At 39.8% G+C, this 22,824-nt stretch overlaps 2 protein-coding genes across 4 annotated transcripts in view; one reads left to right on the top strand and one right to left on the bottom strand.

Moving 5' to 3' along the window:
- Positions 1-3,661, bottom strand: part of SLK (STE20 like kinase) — a 51,402-nt gene extending 47,741 nt beyond the window's left edge. For all 3 annotated transcript variants that reach the window (XM_040606054.1, XM_040606055.1, XM_040606053.1), the window contains exon 1: positions 3,507-3,661. In XM_040606054.1, coding sequence (XP_040461988.1) covers positions 3,507-3,656 — 150 coding nt within the window. In that variant the 5' untranslated portion in view covers positions 3,657-3,661. The remainder of the gene's footprint in view (positions 1-3,506) is intronic.
- Positions 3,662-4,594: 933 nt separating this feature from the next.
- The window catches only part of STN1 (STN1 subunit of CST complex), a 42,941-nt gene continuing 24,711 nt past the window's right edge, over positions 4,595-22,824 (top strand). The window contains exons 1-2 of the mRNA XM_040607389.1: positions 4,595-4,663; positions 20,746-20,898. Of these exons, the coding sequence (XP_040463323.1) occupies positions 20,766-20,898 (133 nt within the window). The 5' untranslated portion in view covers positions 4,595-4,663; positions 20,746-20,765. The remainder of the gene's footprint in view (positions 4,664-20,745; positions 20,899-22,824) is intronic.

The following is a 22,824-nucleotide window of genomic DNA, read 5'->3' on the forward strand; positions in this document are numbered from 1 at the left end:
CACATTAGCCATTTTAAAGGTCTGTTTTCACATCATCCGAACATTACCTTCTGGGAATTTAGAAAGTAGCTTGAAGCTGATGAAAGTCTTTTAACACACTGATTTACCTTAAAGCAATGTTTACTATGTGCACTGAACTGATATTAAATACAACAGGGCAATATAACACACAATAAAGTAACATGATATAATAATGTAACTATTTCCTAAAGCAAACTGGTTACAATTAACTTTAACACTAAGAGCCTAAGATTTTTCAGGAGACTTAACCTGTTGAAATCAAGAGCAGTTTCAAACCATCTCTTTTTTAAAAAAAAAAAACCAACACAACAAACCAAAGAGTAGTTTGTGATCTAACTGTCAGATTTCAAAGCTGAAATCAGCCTCCAATGATAGTATTACACTTTTTCAGTGGCTGTCAGAATCTTGGCAGTCCATTCAGTAGTTCCATGAAAGGCAGTTAAACTGGATTGGAAAAAAAAAAATCTATCATCAGCAACCTCAACATTCTTTTTACAAGGACCATCACCTGAAGTACTGGCAAGGGTCTATAAACTGAAAAAGGATGGAAAACTACACCATTATTCATTAGCCAACAGGAAAAAGAAAAAAAAAAGTGGCTAAAAGTGGCCTGTTTGAAGAGGCTGAAAGGGGCTAGAAAGAAAAGTTCTGTGCAACCATAAACCTTTACCATTAGTAACTGCAGTTACATAGCTCCTCTGATCACCAGAGACTTAAAACAGCAGTCAAAACACTTAAGAGTATTTCTAAACATTACTTAGAAGTTAGTGAATACAAAATGTATGAATTGTCAGAGCTAAGAAAGCTTTAGAAAACTAGAACCAAGAGCTTCAAAGGAAATAAGCTCTTCTAGTAATTTGGCTAAGTTATTAAAAAAATAAGCAAGACCCTTGTACTTGACTGGGAAGAAGGGGAAATGAATCGTAAGTTTCAATACCCTTAAGACTTCTGTATTACAAAACTAGTTATCACTAGGCATAGCATTTTTTATGTAAATAATTTAATCAGCTAGGCTTCACAGTACTGGCAGAATAATTTAAAAGTTGATTTTGAGTTTTTATTTATTCGATAGGTTGTCCAGAAGATGAGTTACACAACAAAACCAAATACTTCTCTATGTGAAATCATAGCATGTAACCCATCTAACCTATTTCTAATTAGAAGTCCAAAGTACACAAAGCCTTATTTATCTGGCAATTCTCTTTTATTATATCTTTGCCAAAACCCTGTCACACACTGACTCCTAGGATCTTAAAAGACAAATGTAATTTTGGCAAATGTAACTGACACTAGGGTATTGGGAAACCCCAACAAACAAAAAAAACAACACAAAAAAGCCCATGACATAAAATTAAAATCCCAAAAGCTCCCACACTTACATTACTTAAAGAAAAAGTCTTCAAACATGGACAGTTTTGTTCTAGTTTATAGTTTTGGTTTCAAAATTTGAGAGCAACTTGAATGGCTACTCTTGCAGTTTCTCATTTGAGGAGTACATCCAAGTAAGAACAACGTAACACACCTTTGCTTTCAGAACAGTTTCTTGCCAAGCACACTTCTACGCAGGAATCAAAGTACAGTTAGTGTGCATGTGTAATCCTGTGTCTCAGACTAGATGGAAACAAAATGACTGCTGCTGAATACATGCAGTAGGAGACTTCTAAAGTGGGAATTTTTTTCCAGTGATACTAGTACCTGCTCATTACATGTGCTATGTTCAACACATTTACCAGTGTAACTGCAAGTGTAATTCTAACTACAATTTTTAAAATAGGATTTAGTTTTGAAAAATTAAATTTCAACAGTTAACACTATAATTTCACATTCAGAAATAAATCTCAAAGTGAAAAATCACAAAGTACACTGAAACGCTAAATTTACCAGTTATCTTGCTCACACCTTCCTCTACAGACCACTGCTAATACAGACGTGCCTACAGATAAACATGAAGTGAGAAGAGGTTTGTGGATGGGAGGGGAAAGGCATGTGGGGGAGGAGGAGATGGTTTATATTTAGTATTGTACCTTTGAGGCTTCCCCAGTCATCTCTATAGGACAGAACATTACATTCACAAAAAGGGAATCAAAACTCCACTATGAAGTTTAAATAAACATCAGTACTCTGCAAATGCTGTTAGAGACAACATTATGTTTTTATAGTTGCCAAGCTTTATGATCTAGCAACTCCAGACATATTTCTCAGTCATTATGATAAGAAAAAAATAATCTCTGGTCTTCCACACTGACATCAGAACCAACAACAAAATAATCTAGATGCTTTTAAAATAGAACACTGACACAAATTCCAAGGGTGAACCCCCACCCCCCCCCCTCATCTAGCATTCTGAACTAACTCTGGCATTTTTGTTGAAATTTACAAACAGGTAACACCACAGTACAGTAACATCTAAAATAACTTTATCAAAAATAGTACAGGTTTCATGAATACCCAGACTTTATAAACTCTCAAATGCAGTACTCTAAATATAAATGTTTCTTGACTAAATTAGTTCCCAGAAACACTGTAAACCCTATTCTTTCTCATACCATTTTTCCAGTCTCGAAAACCTGCTCCAGACACTCAATTCATGTCAGTTGCCCAACTCCCTCATGCTTATCCTTCATGATGCTTTTCCCACACTATCCCTAAACCAAATGTAGAGCATTAACGCTCATTCAGCATGGGAAAAGTAGCTAGAGATTCGCCTGAAAGCTACAGTCTTGTCAAACACTTAGCAGTGCTGTATCTACATCATTGTACTCTACTCTGCTTGATGACTTCCAGATAAGCATCCTTAAAAATAGTACTTATACCAGTATTCTTCGAGATTTAAAGATCAAACAATTGGGACGAGTTAGGAGATCCAACACAGGAACTCCGCCACGTAAAGAAAGCCAAGATAACACAACTATTTGATTCAACTCCACATGGAAGGAGACAGAACGCCCATTAGAAGTGACACGAACTCGGCCCTAAAAACTAAGCACGGGGCACACAAGCCAATTTTACTGTTCGTTGGCTTCCTTCCGTACCTAAACTTTAAAAAAAAATAATATGGGAACTTCACACCTAAGAAAATACAGCCTTTGTATGGTTAGAAGCCGTACTGTCCACGAGTCCAAAAAACTCCAAACAGAGAAGCCAGCGACTCTGCAGCGGGCAGGGTGGAGCAGAAGGCGGGACAATGACCTAATAGGTCTTTTCTATCTTTAGTTTCATGAGCCGCCGCGAAGCAGAGGCGGCCGGGGCCACGCCGAGCACCGGGCCAGCCGCGGCACCGGGCGCTGGGGGGGCGGCAGGTGGGCGCCGCGCTGACCGGCCTGGCGCCGTCCTGCGGCAGCCGGGTGCTCGCAGCCCGTACCCCAGGCGACGGAGCTTACAGCCAGGCACGGTTCACACGGCGCCGAGCTCAGAAGCGATCGCACCAGTCGGGTTTTAGCTACGAGCAACACTGCGCGCGATTCGAGCTGCCCGCTCGCCCTTACCTTGAACACTTTACCGAAAGCACCATCTCCCAGCTCTCCTATAATTTCCCAGAACTCCTCAGGGTTCAAGTCCCTCTTGACGTGCTCGTACTGTTTCTTCTTCTTCTCACCACCCAGCTTGAAGATCTTCCGAAAGTTGAAGAAGGACATTTTTCCTCCTGCCGAGGGCGGCCGACCTCCAGGCGGCCGGGCGGCTGGAGGGGGCGGGCGGCGGCTGGCGGTGCCCCCTCAGCCCGCCGTGACCATCCGGAGCGGGCGGTCCTGCCGGGCGCGATCCCCACGGGGCCCGAGGAAAGTCCTCACGCCGCTGGGAAGCCGTCACCGCCGGGCGCTGACGGGAACCAGCACCCCGAGATCCCCCCGGAGCCCCCCGCAGGGGCCGGGCCCTCGATGCCGGCCGCGTCGGTCCTCTCCCGCGACGGTCCCGGCGGTCCCTGCCTACTCGGCCGGGCCGGTGGCCATCGCGACAGCAACAAGTGCCGGGCTCCTTCCCGGGGCGGGCGGGGCGCAGGACGGAGCCCGAGGAGCGGGGGGGCGGTGGGACGGCGGCTCCCGCTGGACGGGGACGGCGGCTGCGCGCCGGGCGGGGGGAGCGGCCACCCGGCTGCCCGCCGAGGGCGCTCCCGCCGCGGAGAAGGGGGCGGATGTGGGGAGGGGGCTGCCCCACTCCCGGCTCCCGGCCGGTGCCCTCCCGCAGCGGGGCTCCGCGGCGTTCCGGGATGGCAGAGCGGAGACAGGCGGCGTTCACCCCCCGTCTCTCCCTCCCTCTCCCTCTCTTTCTCCCGCTCGCTCCCCCACCCTCTCACGGAGCGGGACCCGGGCGGCACCGTTTCCTGCGGGGCGGGGCTGCGCCTCCCCCCACACTCCTCCTCCTCCGCCCGCAGCCGGCGCGTGCGCGCGCCCCGTGCCCCCGCCCCTCTTCCCGCGCTCCCGGAACCGCCTCGCGCCCCGGCCGCCGCCGCCGCCCCGCGCCAGCGCACGCGCGCCCCTGCCCCCGCCATGCGCATGCGCCACACCGACACCCGACACCCCCCTCCGCGCGCCACTCCCCCCCCCACCGGTTCGTCGCCGCCAAAGGCGGGGAAGAGGCGGGGCCTTCCATTACGTCACGCGCGGTGGCGGCGCGAACCAATAGCAGCGCGCCGAGCCTCCGGCGGGTAAGTTGGTGCCTGGCCCGCAGATGGGGGGGCTCCCTCCCGCCTCTCCCCGGGGCCTGGCCAGCAGCGGGCCCTCCTCCGTTTATTCTCTTTTTCCTTGGGAGTAGGCTGCGTACTCGCAGCTGGGGGGAGAAGGAAGTGACTTTTCCCTTTTGTCCTCTGGTAGCCGTTATGGGAGGGCTGTGTGGAAAAGGGAGCCTTCAGCTCCTGCTGAGTTGCTTATCCTGAAGAACGCCTTGCTCCTTTATCTACGGTCAGTTGTCCCGCGTAGGGAAGGTCTCCTCAGTCCTGTGGTAAATTGAGGGGAGAGCTCCCTTTCAGGGCTGGCTGGGGATCTTGAGCTCCTCTTTCCAGTAGACTCCCTCCTCCGCCCACGGTGTTCCCAGGTGCGGTGTGGGAGCTGCAGGGCTGAGAGGCTCTCTTGGTCTGCCAGGAGCCTTGTGGTGCCTCTTGGAGGGTTTGGGCTTGGGAGTGGCTCTCTGAGGAAGCTATTGGCAGAAGGTGGCAATGCTGGAAGACCTTTTTTTGTGGGCCAGTGCTGTTCCTAGACCTGCCGCTGGTTTGTCACAGCATTCAGTCGTGGCAGGGTGTGAGGTTAACATGCCACACGTGTTTGCTCGCATCTTGTGAGATACCATCAGTGGGACGGGCTGGAGTTTCCCTACCTCACAACATCTTCCCACAAGGGATTCTTTCATCAGCCTGGCAGATGATAGTGTTTTAATAGTTGTGTTGTTTATATGCCACCAAATGTGTGGTATGTTTTCACGTGAAAGCAGTAAGGGGCAATTAGCAGGCATCTTGGAGGTAAGGTTTAGGCTGACAGGAGGCAGGTATGCCATCCGTCTTGCAGTTAAGGCAACGATGTGAGACCTAAGAGGGATCTGACAATGAGTCCAATGCTTAGTGAAAATCATGTGGTGCCTTATCCTTACATGCACCTGAGTGCCTGCAGTTAACATTAGCATTATAAGCTTCTAAAGATAAAGCCTCTGGTGTGTATCATTTTTCAGACCATTTTATTAGCATGACAGTAGTTTGCTGTCTAAGGAGGGTAGTCTGTGTGTAAACTTAGTAATGATGAGGCATTGAGATGCACCAGTTGTGGGGATTATATGGCAGCCTCACAGTCTCCTTGAAATGAGCATGACTGAAAGGGATTTCAGCAAAGGACTTGTCTAATAGTACAGGTGTTTGTAGTACTGAAGACTAGAAGAGTGGTTCAGAAGGAAGTAGGGGCACAGAAGTAGCCTGGAAGTGAACTTTGCATCATGTGTTAACGGTGGGTTTTTTTAGCTGAAGGATGCTGGGGTAGAAGCATTTAAAGAATATGTTGGCGTATGTTGAGTAATTAGTGGTGCTAATAGTATTAGTGTACAGGAACACACTATACTGTGCTGGGTGCTGTCCTGCCACAGAACAAGGACATGGTCCCTGCCACAACAAGTTACTGAATCAAACAAAAATTTTGTGTTGTGAGTTGTTTTCTTTGATTTGTATAAAATCACTTTCAAGAGTAGTACTACTCTATGCATAGAGAACTTTTCAGATACTCTTGCTAACCTGATAGCAGTCCTGACGTAATAATCGGCATTGGTTAATTTAGAAATGAACCTGGCCTTTGTGGTTCCTTTGTTCCAACACCTTGGCCACAGAATGTAAAACTTTTGGGGAGTGTGTTAAAGCTGAGAGTGTTCATGTGTTTAACAGTAATACCAAAAAACAACTGCAATCCAAATGAGATGTTTTCCTTTATCCTCTATGATCTGCCTGGCTGGCTGTACCGATTAACTTAATTTGCAGGTTTCATGCAGATAGTTTAGATTAAATACAATAACAAAGAATGTGATTGATAAGGTTTCTCCAGTGTTACCAGCAGCAATTTAGCTTGTGGAATCTTAATTTTTTTTCTTTTCCCTCTCCCTAACACCTTTTTTTGTGTGTGTGTCTGCACCCCTTCAGGTGGGATGATAGCTTTAATTTGAACATTAAAATACAATGATAACTTTAATGATAACTTTCATTTCTCTTTTAAATTGATTATTTTTATTTTTATCTTTCTTTCTCTTGGATAAAAAGTGCTTTGGGACTAATTTCCATCTGTTTATTTGAACTGATTAATTGATAAAGGATGGAGGAAAAAAAGGAATCCAAAGCCGTAGCATGAAATCCTTGCATCTAGGCAGGATTAGCTTTTCTTTAGCCTCAGCATTAATGTCATAGGGCAGCAGGGAGAGTGATGGGTGGGGATGTATGTCAGAGTTTGTAATAATAACTGGAAATAAATACAAAACTAAAAGAAAATTTCTTGAGCTATATGTGAACAAATGTAGCTGAGCTGAGCTCTGCTGCCTTAATAAGGCTGGCTGGCAGTAAGTACAGAGGGGTACTAGGGGCTGTTTTTTTCTCAGCTGTATTGATAAATGAACTTTTGACTGTAAACAGTTCACATACAGCATCTATATAATGTATTGGTTTGCTTTGAACGTATGTGTGTGATAAAACAGGTTCACTCAGAGCAGAACAGGGACAGTAGTGTCATTCTACCAATGACTAAATGTTAGTAGGTACTACAGATGCATTGCTTTAGACTTTTACAAAGATAATCTTCCTGTTCCATAGAGCTTTTAATTCGTGTATGTTGAAGATATGAAATGAAAAGCTGGCACAAGAAAAGAGCAATTAATATAGGGATAAAAGTTTTGCTTTTAACTCTTTTGCACTCTTTAACAACTAGTTCAACATAAAAAACATTTATCTGAAAGGAAAACTGTACCTCTGTCTCAATTTTCCCCTTTTTCTTACACTTTAGATTTACAGCTTGCTACTCAATCCTAATAATAAACTCTGTAAGGTGAAGGTTAAGTGCTAGTAGCAAATCCTTCCCAATTTGCATTGACTTTCTGGTATAGAGGAGATTGTATGAAGTGTGATTTTTTTTGTTTGTTTGTTTGTTTGTGTTTTTTTGTTTGGAGAGGGCTTGTGCTTTGTTTGTTTTTTGTTTTGTTTTTTTTTCTCTTAGTAGCAGGAGTTTTTAGCAACTGTAAATGTTTCCAAATGGTGAGGATAAAAAGGTAAAAGTGAGCTATAAGTACATTAAAATTTCTCTTTCAGGAATTTAATGCAATGCATTTTGAAAATTCAGTACTTCCTTAAAATGTCAGAGTAAAGATGTTAAAGAACTATTTTGGTCATGCATCAAATATACTGACTTAAAAATAGGTGTAACTCTTTACTGCAATCTTTTTTATCTGTCTGAGATTTAGAAGTCTCCTTTATGCTTTCTGCTGCTTAATATTGCCATCCTTTCCCATTGACATCGTTGCTTACACTTGCTGCTGTTCCTAATTCCCTCTGTCTTCTACTCCTGTTTCATTTACACTGTTTTGCATCAGTTTGTCTTCATTGAAAATAAACACTTGCTTCAGAAATTTAATTTGAAACATGTTCTTCACAGCATATATTGCCCTTTCACTACAGTCCTACATCCTGTCTTCAGTTCTTCCAAAATATTTAATGGTATACTTTTATATTGTCTTGAATTTCTGTCCACCCACGCTTTCACTGATCTCCTCCAATCTTCTTTCTGACGTTTGAGTTCAGTGAACTGCTCTAAGGTCACAGGTGGCTTGTTTGTGGTTGAATCTGAGGTATTATTCTCATTTCATCCATCTTAGTCTGTCTGTCACCTTTGGCACTCAGCACTGTCCCTTCTGTTTTCTTATGTATGTGGTGTTTTCATTGATATTTTCCAATTATATGATGGTGTTTTCCACAAACCATCACTCCCACTCTGTTCTGTTTTCGAAGTTACGTTTTCTGCTGTATTGGACTCATTTCAGTTCTAAGCACCACTGTAAATTCTAGATTCTTCTAGTTAACACCCTACTTTCCTTTTTAACTTTGTCCTCTTTGCATTCTTGGTTTTTGCTAAGAACTTGTGTGTCCAGCTTCAGTATCTGAAGTTATTTCCAAAAGCTGTCTTGCTTTCCTCTGAATCTGACTCCTTTTTCCTTGGAGTTCAGGATTTTATGGAATTAAATTCTAATACTTCACCTTGTACCATCATAGCTTAACTAACTTCACTCAGTCCTTCAGGCTTTATGAAAAAATTTTGGTGACTCTCCTGTACCTGACCTTTTTCTCCCTTCTCCCATTCATCATCAGTTATCTTTCCTCCTACTGTTGTAAATGTGTTGCCTCCTCATAGGAGCACCTCAATTCAGTGGATTTTTCAAAACCATGGTGTTTTCAGTCTCTTCCAATCTTGTATATTGACCTTAAAGATATTCCTTTTCTTCCCTCTGATATTTCAGTCTTCTTTGTGTACATGCCAAGTTTTTAACTTTTTGTTCTTTTTCTGTGACCCCTCTACACTTGTTGTTCTGTACCTGACTCCTGTGACCTAATGCTCTAATTAGTGGTGGGAAGTACAGAGGAGCTAGTAGTACTTAATAACCTGTGTTTATGACAAGGCAAAGAAGGAAATAAAAAAGGGGGCTAAAAAAGATACTTTTATTTCTTTAGGGTGTAGGAGGATAGCCTAAAAGGCTTTACGTTTTCCTCCAAGGAGAATCAAGTCATGTTACCCGTTCGCTGGAAGCCTTGAGAGGGGAGACCATATTGTATATAGCACTCTTGAAAGTCCTTCTATTAAATGTACAGTTGATAGATCTGTAGCTTAAAGACTTGTATTTCTGTTCTGCATTTCAAATTTAAAGCTATATTAACAAAGGAGGAAAAAAGAGACTCGGTTTTGTGCTCTGTATTTTACGAGCCTTTCTGATATGAGTAACAGGAGTAGTTCAGTCATATATAATACAAACAGGAAAAAATTATAGTACCAGAGGTTAGATGTTCAAGAGCTTGCCCACGTTTCATTAGCCAGAATCAATGCTCAGGATGCTATAAATAACCTGGAAAATATACATTGCATGAGGTGGGGTTTTGGGGGGTGGGGTTTTTTTTGTTTTGTTTTGTTTTTTAAATGCATACTGTAGGACCAGTTAATCAAAGAATTGCCATAGAAACATGTGGCATTTGGAAGCTTCAGCATATAAGGGTGTTACTTAATGTTTGCAGTAAGAAAATAGAGTGTAAAAATGTTTAGGAGTAAGATTGATCTAATCTTGCCTTCAGAAAAATCTGTATTTAGTCAAAATTGGTCTAGATTTTTCAGTAGTCGGTGGGAAAAGGTATCTTCAGAGGGCAGTTTACTCTTTCCTATTGTAGATACTTATATTTATCACACAGTATTTAACTGTGTGAGGTGAGTTGTCCTGGAAACATGTGATGGGGTTTGTTCTTCCTACCTATGGAAATACCATTGCTAGTGGAACTCTTGGAGTGCAGTTCTCTTGATATCAGGCAACACCTCTGGGAATGATGACAGAGCAAATATGAAAGTTGTCAAATTACCTGAATGCTTCCAAAGAACTGACGATGCTTTATTGAATAGGCTTTATCTGAAATCCAATGCCAGAAGAAAAAGCAATCATGAAATCATCAGAAATACAGGAATCATGAATAAGGATCGGATATTTCAACAAATAGTACAAGAGTATTTCTTGAAAACATATCAGGTCAAAGGCATTCAAGCTTTAATTTGTTAACTTCAATGAAGTTATTGTAAAAAAGAAATATGTTTTTCTATCATTTCCAGTTAGCCTCCAAGAAAACCATCTTCAAGACATATTTAGAAACTTAGTCATATATGATTGGAGGGGAAAGTTGTGATTTTATACTTGAATGAGAAGCAAACCTCAGATTTTAGTGGAGTGTCAACAACAACTAAACTTACATAGCTGATTCTCTCTATTGATCAACTGACTAATGCAATTAAAAACTTCAGGTCCTCATTCATGATAAAATGTTTCCAGAAGACTGGAAATTTTGGTTTGTATTTAACTGAAAAACTTCTTTTATAGGAATGTTCAGGTAATACTAAAATATTGAGCTGCATTAGTGTGTAGCTGCATTTTTTTAATACGGTAGTTCGTCTAAAAAACTCTTTCTCTCCATGTCTTGATGACTATAATAATCTTTCACAGAACCACACATGAATAAGTCTATGTAGAGTATTTATTTCTTTTAAAATAATATATGAATGAATTACTACTACTCTTTGTTATAATGCTGTATTCTTTCTAACAATTTTAATAATCTGAAATTATGTTTAATTTAAAGTTAAATGTATTTGATCAAAGCTGTAAATGAACACAAGGCAAAGTATTTAAAACTTGCAGAGCCCTCTCCATCTGATGGCTATTAGAAGTTTTAGTTAAGTCACATGAAAGCATGTATTACAAATGCTTCACCATGTTTGTCTTTCCTCCAGATGGTAATTAGACCTTTTCCTCTTGCATAGCAGTCATGAGCTGATTTGCTCTTTTTGTTTGTGGCTTTCAAATTTGCATTAGTTCACATAGCAGCTAGGATTAGAAATTTATTAAGGGATAAAGATAGCTTTGCATCTCAGTATTGCATTCAGTCAATACTGGCACAAAAAATGTCTGAACAAAACCCCCGCAAGTATTGCTGCTTTTCTTGCTGCAAATCCTGAATTTCTTCCTCTGTTTGCCAGGAACCTTTTTTGCCAGAATGGCCATTGTGTCTCTTATGATTCTGATCAGCTCTGGAATCTTGGGACTGAATAACTTGTTCTGTAATATGAAAATGAGTTATTTTTAAATCTGTTTTTTATTATGGCTGGCCAACCAGCCAGCAAACCCAGTCCTGGTTATGGGGTAAGCATAAGCAGAAAGTTTGTTATATCTTCTACAACTATTATTAAAAATATACCATACTGAAAAGTAGGAAACATCTTGCGGACAGACACACACGCACACACATAAAAAAGGACAATCTGACAAAAAGATAGCACTGAAAACTACTGACTCTTTAGTAATATCCCAAAGAGAGACTTTGCAGTGGGATAACATTGGAGACGTGTCTACTAGCAAAAAGGGGAAATAACATTTAGAATGTTAGATACCAACTGTTTATTAATGCAAAACTAAACTTTAAAATATAAACTGATTTTATGGAGAAAACAGCAGTTTTTCATTGAAAGATCTTATTTTTTTTATATTACAATCATGTTTCAAACAGTTTCTGTATGTATAATGTTCTTCTCTTTTTACCTAGATTTTTATAAGCAATTGTGTAATTCTCATTTTTGAGGCAAAAGAATAGTTTACTGTGTGTTGTAAGGTAGAATTTGGTTTTATGTAGGATCTCTTCTTGGTACAGCAGCAATGTGTGGAGCTGTAATAATGTGTTAATTGTTAAGGCAAACAGCAGCTATTGTGTGTTAAACAATAGTATATGTAAACTTCGGGCACTAGGACCTGCTTATAAGAAAACAGAGTATTGTGATGTGATGCGCTTTTTGTCTTGAGTACTCTACAATATTTTTTTTTATAGAAAAGATATTTAATCTAACATCTTATCTGCAAAATTATGTATTAGATTATACCGCACAATATTTATGGATTACGACGGAAAAGCCCATTACATTAAGTGGACTGAATTTTCTGTAGCAGAAAATAAAATTACCTATAGGAAAAATAATTCCCGTGGCTTCTGGCTGAGCTACAATATATTTTCCTGGATGCAGTATACAGGAGTGCCTTGCTTTCAGAAGCATGAGATAGGGAGTGGCATCTATTCAGATGCAGCTAAGGAGACACTTAAATCTGTTTACAAAAGGCTGTTGGTTTGTTTTTGTTTTTTTTTTTTACATATGAAGAAGTTGGAAATAGTAGTGACTTCATTATATTAGCTGTGACAGTGATTCATGTAGGGAATGTAAGAAGTTGCAGCCACAGTCATTGGTGAAGTATTTTCTTTCAAGAATCTTAATAGTATTACGTTCATTTGTTGCCTTCCTGTTTTAAAGGTGAGCAAAAATCATCATTAGCAAAGTCTAGCCTTCTTCGCTCCATAGAAAGGAAGCCATTAAGAAGATTCTCATGTCTCAGGACAGGTATTCCTGAACAGTTTTGGTCTGTTCTGTATCAGTCCTGTAGCAGCTCTCAGTGATGAGATTTTGGACAGACCTCAGAGGGAGCATCTGTAAGATCCTCATTATTTCAGAACGTCCTCAGAGAATTACAAAAATTGCTAACCCAAAAGTTAATAGAGGACAAAGTCTCTGGATTTTTAACAACTCCTAATAGAATTTAGCAGCTGAAGATAAGGGATGATGAGCCAGCTTTTGAAGAAACTACTCTTCAGATTATTCAAAGTTCATAGAATGCAGTGTAAGAGATTGTGCAGAACAATTTGTCTTAAGAAATCAACAAATTATGCACCTTCTTGGTTTTGTAGGTCAGAGCAGCCTGGGTGTGACCAAAATCCTGTGATTGATTTCAAGTATAAAAGTTCTAGTCCTCAGAAAGGAGACACAGTTATTAAAGAAATTTAGAGAATGTCAGGCTGTGATTTGTGCCATTTTTGATACAAAAACCCTCATCCTTTTGATACTTTTCCTAGATGTTGGCTGAGAGGACCTTTGTGAGGAGCATTAGAAAAGCATAAGAAAAGCTTTGTTCTTATGTGGGATGATAGTCCAAACTTCCTTCAGGAAAAAAAGGATACTGTAATAATGTATATAGTCTCAATTCTTTTTTTTCTGCTGCCTTTAATTTTGCACAGGTTTGTCTTTTGGAATGTCTAAAGTTTTTTCTACAAAAGTGCCTTCAGACAGGAAGCATGATGAGTCTTTATTTGGAGGAGAAATTAATAATTTTGTGTAAAGCATAAAAAATCCCAACCAAACAAGGAACAAACGCAGCCAGTCTAGAAATGGAGATAGAAAAGTGTCAAGCCAACTATATGTGTTTTTCTAAGAACAGTAAGTTGGGACTCAACCTTCCAAAAGAGCTCAAAATGAGTTATGCTCACAAAATGTATGATTGCCCTAGTTGGATCTGAGGCTTCAAAAAAAGCCTGATTTGAGTTATTTTGTATATACCAACAACAGTGCTATTTGGACACCGTGTTTCAAGCACAGCCTCACAGTGTTCTGATGTAGTTAAAAGGTTCACTTGTATAGCAAGGAAAAATTTAAATTGATTTCAGAACGTTAAGCAGGTCTGTCATAATCTAATGTTTTGGTGTGTACTGGGAATATTTTGAAAACTTTATTACAACTGTGTACCTAGACCAAATGGTAGGTTAATTATTTTGAAGTCTCTGGTTGTAATGGAGTGTTGTGTTGTGCTGTGAATATTCGTATAAATTCTGATCTCATTCCAGAGGCTGTTTTAATTTACACCAGATGCATAAACTAATTTGAAGGGGAGGGAGAGAAATGGACAGGAAAACTTGTCTCTAGAAATTGAGTCAGCATTGTTGTGGAGTTCACAGGCCAAACAGCTTCAGAAAACTTTTAACCAATGCTTGCCACTTCTACCCAAATTTCTGAAAATTTAAAATGCTCATTCAAGAAGTGGCACTAAATTTATTTTATACTGCTATACCAAAGTAGGAAAGCTAGCTGTGTTGCCTTAAGCTGGGGTGAATTGCGTTTTATTTTCTCTGCTCTGTTAGTTGACTTGAATGAGTTAATACTCCATTATGTTGGATCAGTAAATTACATGTATCTATAACAACAAAAAAAAAAAATCCTTTGCCAAGAACCTGTTTGCTACTAAAGAATCCATACTGCTGTTTTTCCAAGCAGCAAACTTACTTATAAGAAATAATTTAGGTTTAGTTTTGTTTGTTTTTATTTCACACTAATAACTGGGAACCTTCTTTACCAGTGAAAGAATGTCCTTTCAGCAGCTCAGCTCATTCTGGTGACACTGTGGGTGATTAAGAGCTTTCAGAGAGAATTAATCATCTTCATAGACTTCCTCCTGCCCTCACTCAAGACAGATTAGAGAATTAGTTGAAGAATGTGCTTCAGCATGATTATCCAATAGCTTTAAAATATATATAGCAAGTGAAGCTTTCTGAATATCAGTAGTGACTACTGCTACCTTACTTACGGTGAGCTTACATCTGTCTGTGACAAACATATAGAGCTAGTTTACTGGTCTGTTGAGTGGTTTGCTGATTTCTTGATACATAGGAAAATATCTTGTGACTAATACATGGGACAAGGATCAGAAGGAGCTACTTCTACTGTTTATTTCATTGCACACTTCCTTGTCAGTTTTCCAGAATCATGCTTTTGGAAAATTGGGTGCCAAAACATAGTTACAAATTTAACTTGCATATAAACCAAATTGTGATGCCAAAGAAGGCACCCTAGAGCTGCCAGCTTTGTCCCCCTTCCTTCCAAGACTGTTTATGTTGGAGAAGCCAGTCTGTCTGGTCTCCTGCAGCCACATGCACCTGTCCAGAAGGATTTCTAGGCAGTGCTCTGGAAAGGAAAAAAACAGAGAGGGAAATACATTACAAGTTATGACATGGAGACATCAACTTCACTGGAAGACTATTACACAGTAGTGGTGTCAGTTTCTTGAAAAAACAAGGCACTTTTTTTTCCTCCTATCTATATCCTGATTATTATAGGCATTGTGGGCAATACCATTTGATGTTGATGATAGATTCCCTACTGGCTAAAGTTTGTGACGATGGGTCTTTTGTCTTGCACCATCTTCCCTTGCCGGGGGAAGTGTACTGTAATATAATCTAATATCTATGTCTAAAAGACATATGTTGTTTAAAATTTCAAGCAGTATCTTTAAGAAAAATTCTGTAATTCTTTTTGGTAAATGTGTTATCTCAGGAGGTTAGAAAAATGTTAACACTTGTACAAGTCACATCTCAGGAACTGCTAAACTTCTGGAAGTACAGAGGAGTTCTAGTTCATTTCAAAACAATTATTTTAAATTGGAATTGTAGTTGCCTTGTATGTAAGACCTACAAGACATGCAGTGCCCTTACTGATGCTTGTTGCAGCATGTAGCATCTGAACTTACAGGACTTTGCATGAGCAGCAGCAGAAGGTAGTTTATTAGGAAAGACTAAAAGTGCATACCCTACCTTGATTTTTAATAGAATCATCAGGTAGGAAGTGTATCCAAACGGACATTATCTTTAGGGTTGGATAGTTTTCAAACAGCTGTAAAGTTGATATCGTCTTTTCAGGAGCCTTTTTTCTCCTTCAGTGATGTATTTTGGTCTCAGTGATGTATTTTAGTATTGTCACTGTTGTTGAAAACTTTCTTTTAATTATGTATTTGTAAAAAGTCTATGGGTGAGTTTTGTTTTTAGAATCTATTCCATGTTGCTTGTAACCAAAGGCTTTACTTTCAAGCTCACTAAGTTCTACTTGTATAATAAGATACTGGGCTTGTTTGTTTTTAATTTAAAATGTTTTATGTGGCCTTGGGTAATTAAACCCACCATATTTAATTAAAGAAATGTTTTTAGCTTTCTCAGGCTGGAATTGCTTCTGCTGATCGTGAAGAATTGAATAACAGTCATTTTTCACGTAAGGGTGTTGACTGAAACACATATGAGTTCAATTCAGATGAGAGAGTTTTTTACAAAATCCAGCTGTTGACTCTGCTCCTCTTTCCACAAGTTGCTTTCTCTGTGGCAGGGATGGCTGACCCATGAAGCAGTTCTTTAACAGCCACAGTTTGTAGCCTGATTTATTCAAGTAAACCAATGGTGACTTTACATTGTTTTAGTGCACTGGGTTGGCAGGTCTTACACAGGAAGCAGCTCCTCAGCTGTTAAATCATCAGCACTACTATAGAAGAGTGAATGCCTGGTAGGATGTTTAAGCTGCCTATATTGGTGGGTAAATATTCTCTGCTTCTGCTTCACAGCTGACTTGAGAATCTTTACAGTGGTCTGCTAGTAGTTGCAGACAACTGCTGGCAAGATACATTTTCAATGGCTCCAAACGATTCATCTTGAACTAAGAATTTTCTCCAAGAGCTGTGGTTGTTAATCACACTTGGAGAAAAGACTACAGGAAATGTTAAAACAGATACTCTTCTTCAGAGTTTTCCTTTCACTGGGATTGGAAGACCACCAATTCTTAATCATTTACCATTTTTTAAAAAGATACAAGGTGAACACGGGAAGAGGAGTCAAGAAGTTTATTGGCCAGGTTGGATGTTAAATGGGGAACTATTCTAACAAGGCTACCAGGTAGATTGCTTGGGAGGGAAGAAAGAAAATGGGCTTGGTTTTGGGTGGTGGAAGTGTTGGGAAGGCTGCCAATTTTCCTTGGTTTCCCTTATTTCCCTTTTAGGATAATACCTTGCTGAGCTCACAAGATAACTCTGAGGCTTATGGACTTGGTTTAATTGTCAGTACAGTCAGGAAAGCTGTCATTGATAGCTGTAGGTGAAAGAGACAACCTTATTTTAACAGGTTAATAAATTGATGCTTTTTGTTTATTTGTACTTAGATAACTACTCTGTAAACTTTAGATTTTTGCCTTTGAAACAGAGTTGTTTTCCCAAGAAGTGGTCCACATAGCAGAACTTAATTTTATTTTTGCCTTTATAACCATTCTTTGGAGTTATTTTATACAGAGGTCAAAATAGAATACAGATATCTTATAAACTTATGGACCAGATGCTTCTCTTGCCTTTTTTCTCTCCTGCGGCAGGATTGAATTCCTTGCACTACAGCAAATGTAAGGTCATTACGCTGCATTTAAAATAAGTTGCAGAAAGGGATGACCTTTTGCTAGGACTCTGTATTGTTTGTATTGCTAAGCCTTATCACTGTCTTTTAGCAAAAGCTAGTTTAATCCTTAAACATTTGTACGTATAATATCTGTTAAGAATTGTCTCGTTAGCTATCTGTGTTCTCACTGATGATAATGCTGTGCATCTCCACAATGCCTGCTATTTGCCCCTTGGATCTTCATTGTACAGGGTAGCTGTTATCTTCCTTGCAGATAGCATATCACCAATGGTTCCAGTTAAGTGCTGGAAACACTTCTGGCATAATGGCAAGTTCCACTTTTGCCAGGATGACTCACTAATTAATTAACCCCTGGGATATTCTGCCTGGGATGTAGAGGCTTCCTGTGCCAACTTAAGAAAATGTTATGGGAAAATACTATTATATAGCAAAAGAAAAATTGATTGGAAGAATTTTATCTGCCTTGTAAGAATTGTGTTTTCTAATACTATCAATCTGCCTGAAACAAGCTTGGAAACTAACTGAAAAATAGATACTTTGGAAAGGGTTGCTTCTCTGACTTAACATCTTCCTTTGCTATAGGAGCACAAAGACCACTGCTATTAACACCATGAGAAAACTAAACTGGTAATAGGAGTGTGTGGAGACAAGCAGTCCAGGAAGCAGTAAATATCTTTTCCTCCCAGTGGGCCACAAGCTTTTGGCTTTAAACAGGTCATTATTCAAATGTGGCTACCGACTGGCTACTTAGGAGGGAAGAAGAGAAGATGGGCTTGGTTTTGGGTAGTGGCAGGGGTTGGGAGGGCTCTTGGGACCATGAAGCAGGAAGGGGAGGCTGCGCTGCAGAATGCTCTTCGTATGCCTGTCAGACAGTGTCGAAAGTCAGTGGGTGGCTGCAGTACGGTTTCACTGTTCCAGCCTGGTGTGGATGGAGTGTCTGTAAGTCATGACTTCAGATTTGTCCTGTGGACTTGGGGAAATCTTGTGACGCCTTCATAGCACTGGGAGTGTGATTTACTTTTTGTCAAGACCTGGGAGCTAGAAGAAGCTCCAGAATTTGATATTTGACTTCCAGTAGTTACTTAGAGAGAAAAAGAGTTTTTGCTGCAGAAATCCTTCTCCCTTCAGGACAGGGAAGCATTAAAAGACTTGGGGAGATGTTTCATTGAGGCTAGAGGTGGTGTTTGGACTTCTGGCTATCGATCTGTTAACAGTTGGGCATTTCAGGCTTGATAGCTGTTTACACACCAAAATGCAGGTATTTTTAATCTCCAGTGACACTGCTTCATTGATTTCCCCTCAGATGTACACAGGTGCAGGGGTGACTTCTGCTTTTTACTCCAATGAGTGGCTTTTTACACACAGTACAAGAAGTTACATGCTTGTTACCCAGTTCTCTCTTTTTGGCTTGTTATCTCAGTCTGCCATCTGTCTAAGAGAAAAGATGGTGCCGACCTGTGACAGAATCTGTAACCATGAGTTCAGTTGGGAGGCGTGGTGCAGAATGGAATATTACTTTGTATAAAAGATGATCTTGGCAAACAAGGCTCTGCTTGTATCCATGTTTCTTGTCAGGGGAAAAGTGCCGCTAAAAGTGAATAGTTGGGGACTGCAGCACTACTAAGGACAAAACTATATCTTGAAAGTTCCTGTTTGTGGATAGGAGGCAGGATGACACTGACCAGCAGCGGTTTTCTTTTTTCCAACCAATTATCTGTTAACCTTGATTGAGTATAGTGTGTATGTTTATCAATTGATGTGTAGATTCTCATTCGACATGACCTTTTGTTGGGCTAAATGTATTTTTCAATACATTCAATACAGTGTCAAAAAGACACTGCAAACAAAAAGAGGGATGAGGAAGACTAATATTGTTATGAAAATCATCATGCTAAGTAAAATACAGGTTCAAGCTATGTGTGTGCTTGGGAAAGTTTATGGTCTAAATTTGACATAGACTATAGCAAGCAACTGGAGAACTGCCATATGGAGGAATAGCAGCTTTATATTATTAAGATCATACAGTTAACAGCTTAGTTTATAAATTTCTGCTGAGCGATGCCTGCAGTTCAGCAGCAGAAAAAGCATGCTTCATGGGGAGGCTTGAGTGAGAAACGGATGGTGAGACATTTGAGTAGACATTGCCTGTGCAAAAGGTATATATTGGGAAAAGCTGCCTGTAGTGGGGAGGCAGACATAAGTTGGGGTGTAAAGAAAACTAAATAGTTTGTTACTTGAAGGTGAAGTGATGGGTGGAACTGACTAAATCAAGTATTTTCAACATCTCACAAAACAAATGACCAGTCTAAGGAAGGTTGAAATATCACTAAACATGTGTTGTTTTTTAAAAAATAATTAAAAAAAATTGGAAATTAATATAGTTGTCATCTGCAGCTCTTTTCCCAGTTTAGATGTCAGCAATGCTGTAGCATGTAGTGCTACACTCTTTTCCTGCCTCAAATTAAACATTAAGTGTGAAAACAGAAATCATGCAAAATGCGAGCTCTGTTGTTTCTTGAAGAAGCAAGATGCTCTCGTGATATTCAAGGTGTGCTACCTCCACATCAGTAGCTGAAAGTGTCTCCTGAGGACTACAGAGATCACTGGCAACCTGTAGCAGGGAGCTGCTCCCTCTCAGGAGACTGTAGCTGCCAAATCTCAGCCCTATTACACACTATTCAATATCAGTCTGCTTTGCCCTGCAGCTCTAAGTGGCTGACACCCCTTCAAGGGTGACCTGCAGAGCTTTAAACAATTTAGCTATCCATACAGGAGAAGCTAATAAGTATATTCAGCTTCCAAATCTCTACAAAGTTCCTTCCTGAATTGAGTATTGGGGTTTTTGACATTAGCTCTGTGATAAGCAAAGAATTGGCCGTGGTAATGGCAGAAGATAGCAGACATTAAACAGGGAAATCTGAAGCAGTAAAAGGGGAAAGTAATAATTACAAAGTTACTGGAGAAGGTATGCCCAAAACAAGAAGGGCTGACTGGCTTTGTCTTGTATAAAATAAGCCTCCCACACCACTGCAATAAAGCACAGGATGAACAGTGAGGAGAATTATTTTATGGAAGAGAAAGAGAATGAGAGGGGAGAAAAGTAACTGAATGAACAGAAAGTAACCAATTAGTATCCCGCAATCCTGCTCTTCTAAAAAAGTGTTTATTTGGTTCTCTATTTATGGCTCCACAGAGGAGAAATCCCTGAAATTCTATTACATTTGAAGGAGCTGGGCAAAATGCTGTTGCTGTCCTGTCTCAGTACTTAAGAGTAAATCATCAGTATTGATACTTTGAATATTTCATGTAGTGACACAAGGATAACATTGTATTATTAGATAAGTTCCTTTGTGTCTTCATCAGCTCTGCTGGTTATTGTGTATGAAATCACAAGCTATTTTTTCATTCAGTTGGAACATGTGAACAACTCTTACAGGTTCTTCTGTGTTCAGGTTTTGAGTGTGGGTTTTGAATGCAGTCTGAAATCAGGAAGTATGAAGAAGAGACACCTTCTCTGCACTGGGGGATGGATCCTGTATTTTCTGCATTTGCAAGACTCTATATTAAAGATATAAAAGAAATTAGAGAATCTAAACAAGTGCCAGGTATGTACTTATATGTGCTGATTACGATGCACACAGAATTATAATTGATTTATGTCGTGTTTTTTATCAAGGGATTACAGAATGCTTCACAAAACCCAGTAATTTTCCATGCCCCTAAGCTAAGTGACATTAGTATCTTTAACAGTTCTAAGAACATCAGGTTGCACTTGGAGTATACGTGAAAAATAAAATGTGTGTCTCCTGATGTCTTTTTTCCTCTCATATATATGATACAGAACCTCTTTTACATTACCGTAATGTGTTCCCTCTGCATGGTAGTACTTGTTATATTCTGATAAAGTTAATTCTAAAAATGCTGGTCCTTTCTGGACATGTGTGTTATATCTTTCTACAGTCTCTACAACATCTGAGAAGGATTTTATGCCTTTTTGCAAAATTTTGACAGTTGATGTTTGGTGTATGTGTTTTGCTTTTTCCTCTGGATATTAATATATTGTAAAACAGATACAGGTTTTGTCTGCTTGATTTCTAGATATGATAGATGTATGACATTCTTCATACATTTGAACAACCATATTGTAAATTCTGGCATCTGTGCTGAATCTTATACTACACCTTTTATTTCCTAACCATTGTTGGAAACTGTATACTTTGCAGTCTGTTTCCTGCTGGTCTTCAGCCAATATCAACCATGTATCTGTCTAAAGGAACACAGGTCTGACCTTGAATTTCTGTTTTCACTAAAAAGACTTCAAATAGACCGCAGTATGTTTTCTGCTGTAGAAGCATTCACTTCTCCAAATTGAAGCTTGATAAGGTGCAACATTATCAGGGAGGAACCCAAAAAATTTAGAATTAATGAGGAAAAGAAGTAAACCCTAAGCAGAGTATGTGGTTTCGGTTTGGTTTTGGTGTTTTATTTGGGTGTTTTCTTCTTTTTCCTCCACAGAGACGAAGTACATCTGTTTGGCTCTTTGAATATGTTCTGCCTTGTAGGTTTTGTTACTCACTTATTTTTCTTTAACAGCAAGGCTAACCAAAGCGCTATTCTTGCAGAAATGAAGGACTGGTGGTTTTTTTGCTCTTCTCATAATCATTTTTATGTACATAGATACTTCACAAACTGCAAAGCCCAGTATATATACTTGTTTGTTATTTAACATGATGGGAGATTTTTGTCTTAAATCCATTGCAAGAATTAGGCTACAGTCTGTTGTTGATGCTTGCACTAGAGTGAGTAGTATTTAGAGTAGTACTTAGAGGTCTTTTTAAAGTGTGAAGTCTTATAGAAGTACTGGTATAGCAAATGCATCTGGTAAAAAATGTTCCTGCTTAAATTGGAGACGTTTTAATTGTTTTCAAACAAAATACAAAGCACTTCTATGTCAGCAGAATAGGGTTGTAGTTTGGATGCAAAAATATATTAAAAAGAATTAAACTTATAAACATCAACAAGCATCTCACAAGAGCAGGAAGAGTCCTAGAAAGCACCATCCCGCTCTTTTTTTTCTTGCCTCTAAATTACCTGAATTTCCCTTTTCACTTCCCTTTCTATTCATTTCCTTCAGTGTGTTGTCTTCTGTGTCAGGAACTTCCAGTTTTGTTGTTGCTTTTTTTTTTTTTTTTCTTTGCCTAAGTTGATTGTAAGGAAGCATCAAGATCTGTCATGTCAAGATACCAGCCTTTAAAGTTGGTGCATGTGAGTTTTCTCCGCTTCCTGTGCATCTGGTGTTCTGCACAGCTAGGCTTGCTTACAGTCCCATATAATTTTCTAAACCAGACTTTAAAGAATAAAATGAAACTTCATAGAACAAACATCCTGAATTTTGTTCATTCTCCTGGTGCTATATATATACCAAACCAGACATTTTTCAGCATATCTTATTTATTGGCAACAAATGATAGCACAACAGAAACACTTAAAAAGTATCTTTTGGGGAAGGAAGAAGGTAGGTGTTTGCTGTC

This window comes from Falco naumanni, chromosome 9 (genome assembly GCF_017639655.2).
Source record: "Falco naumanni isolate bFalNau1 chromosome 9, bFalNau1.pat, whole genome shotgun sequence".
In the NCBI taxonomy this organism is placed as follows: Eukaryota; Metazoa; Chordata; class Aves; order Falconiformes; family Falconidae; genus Falco; species Falco naumanni.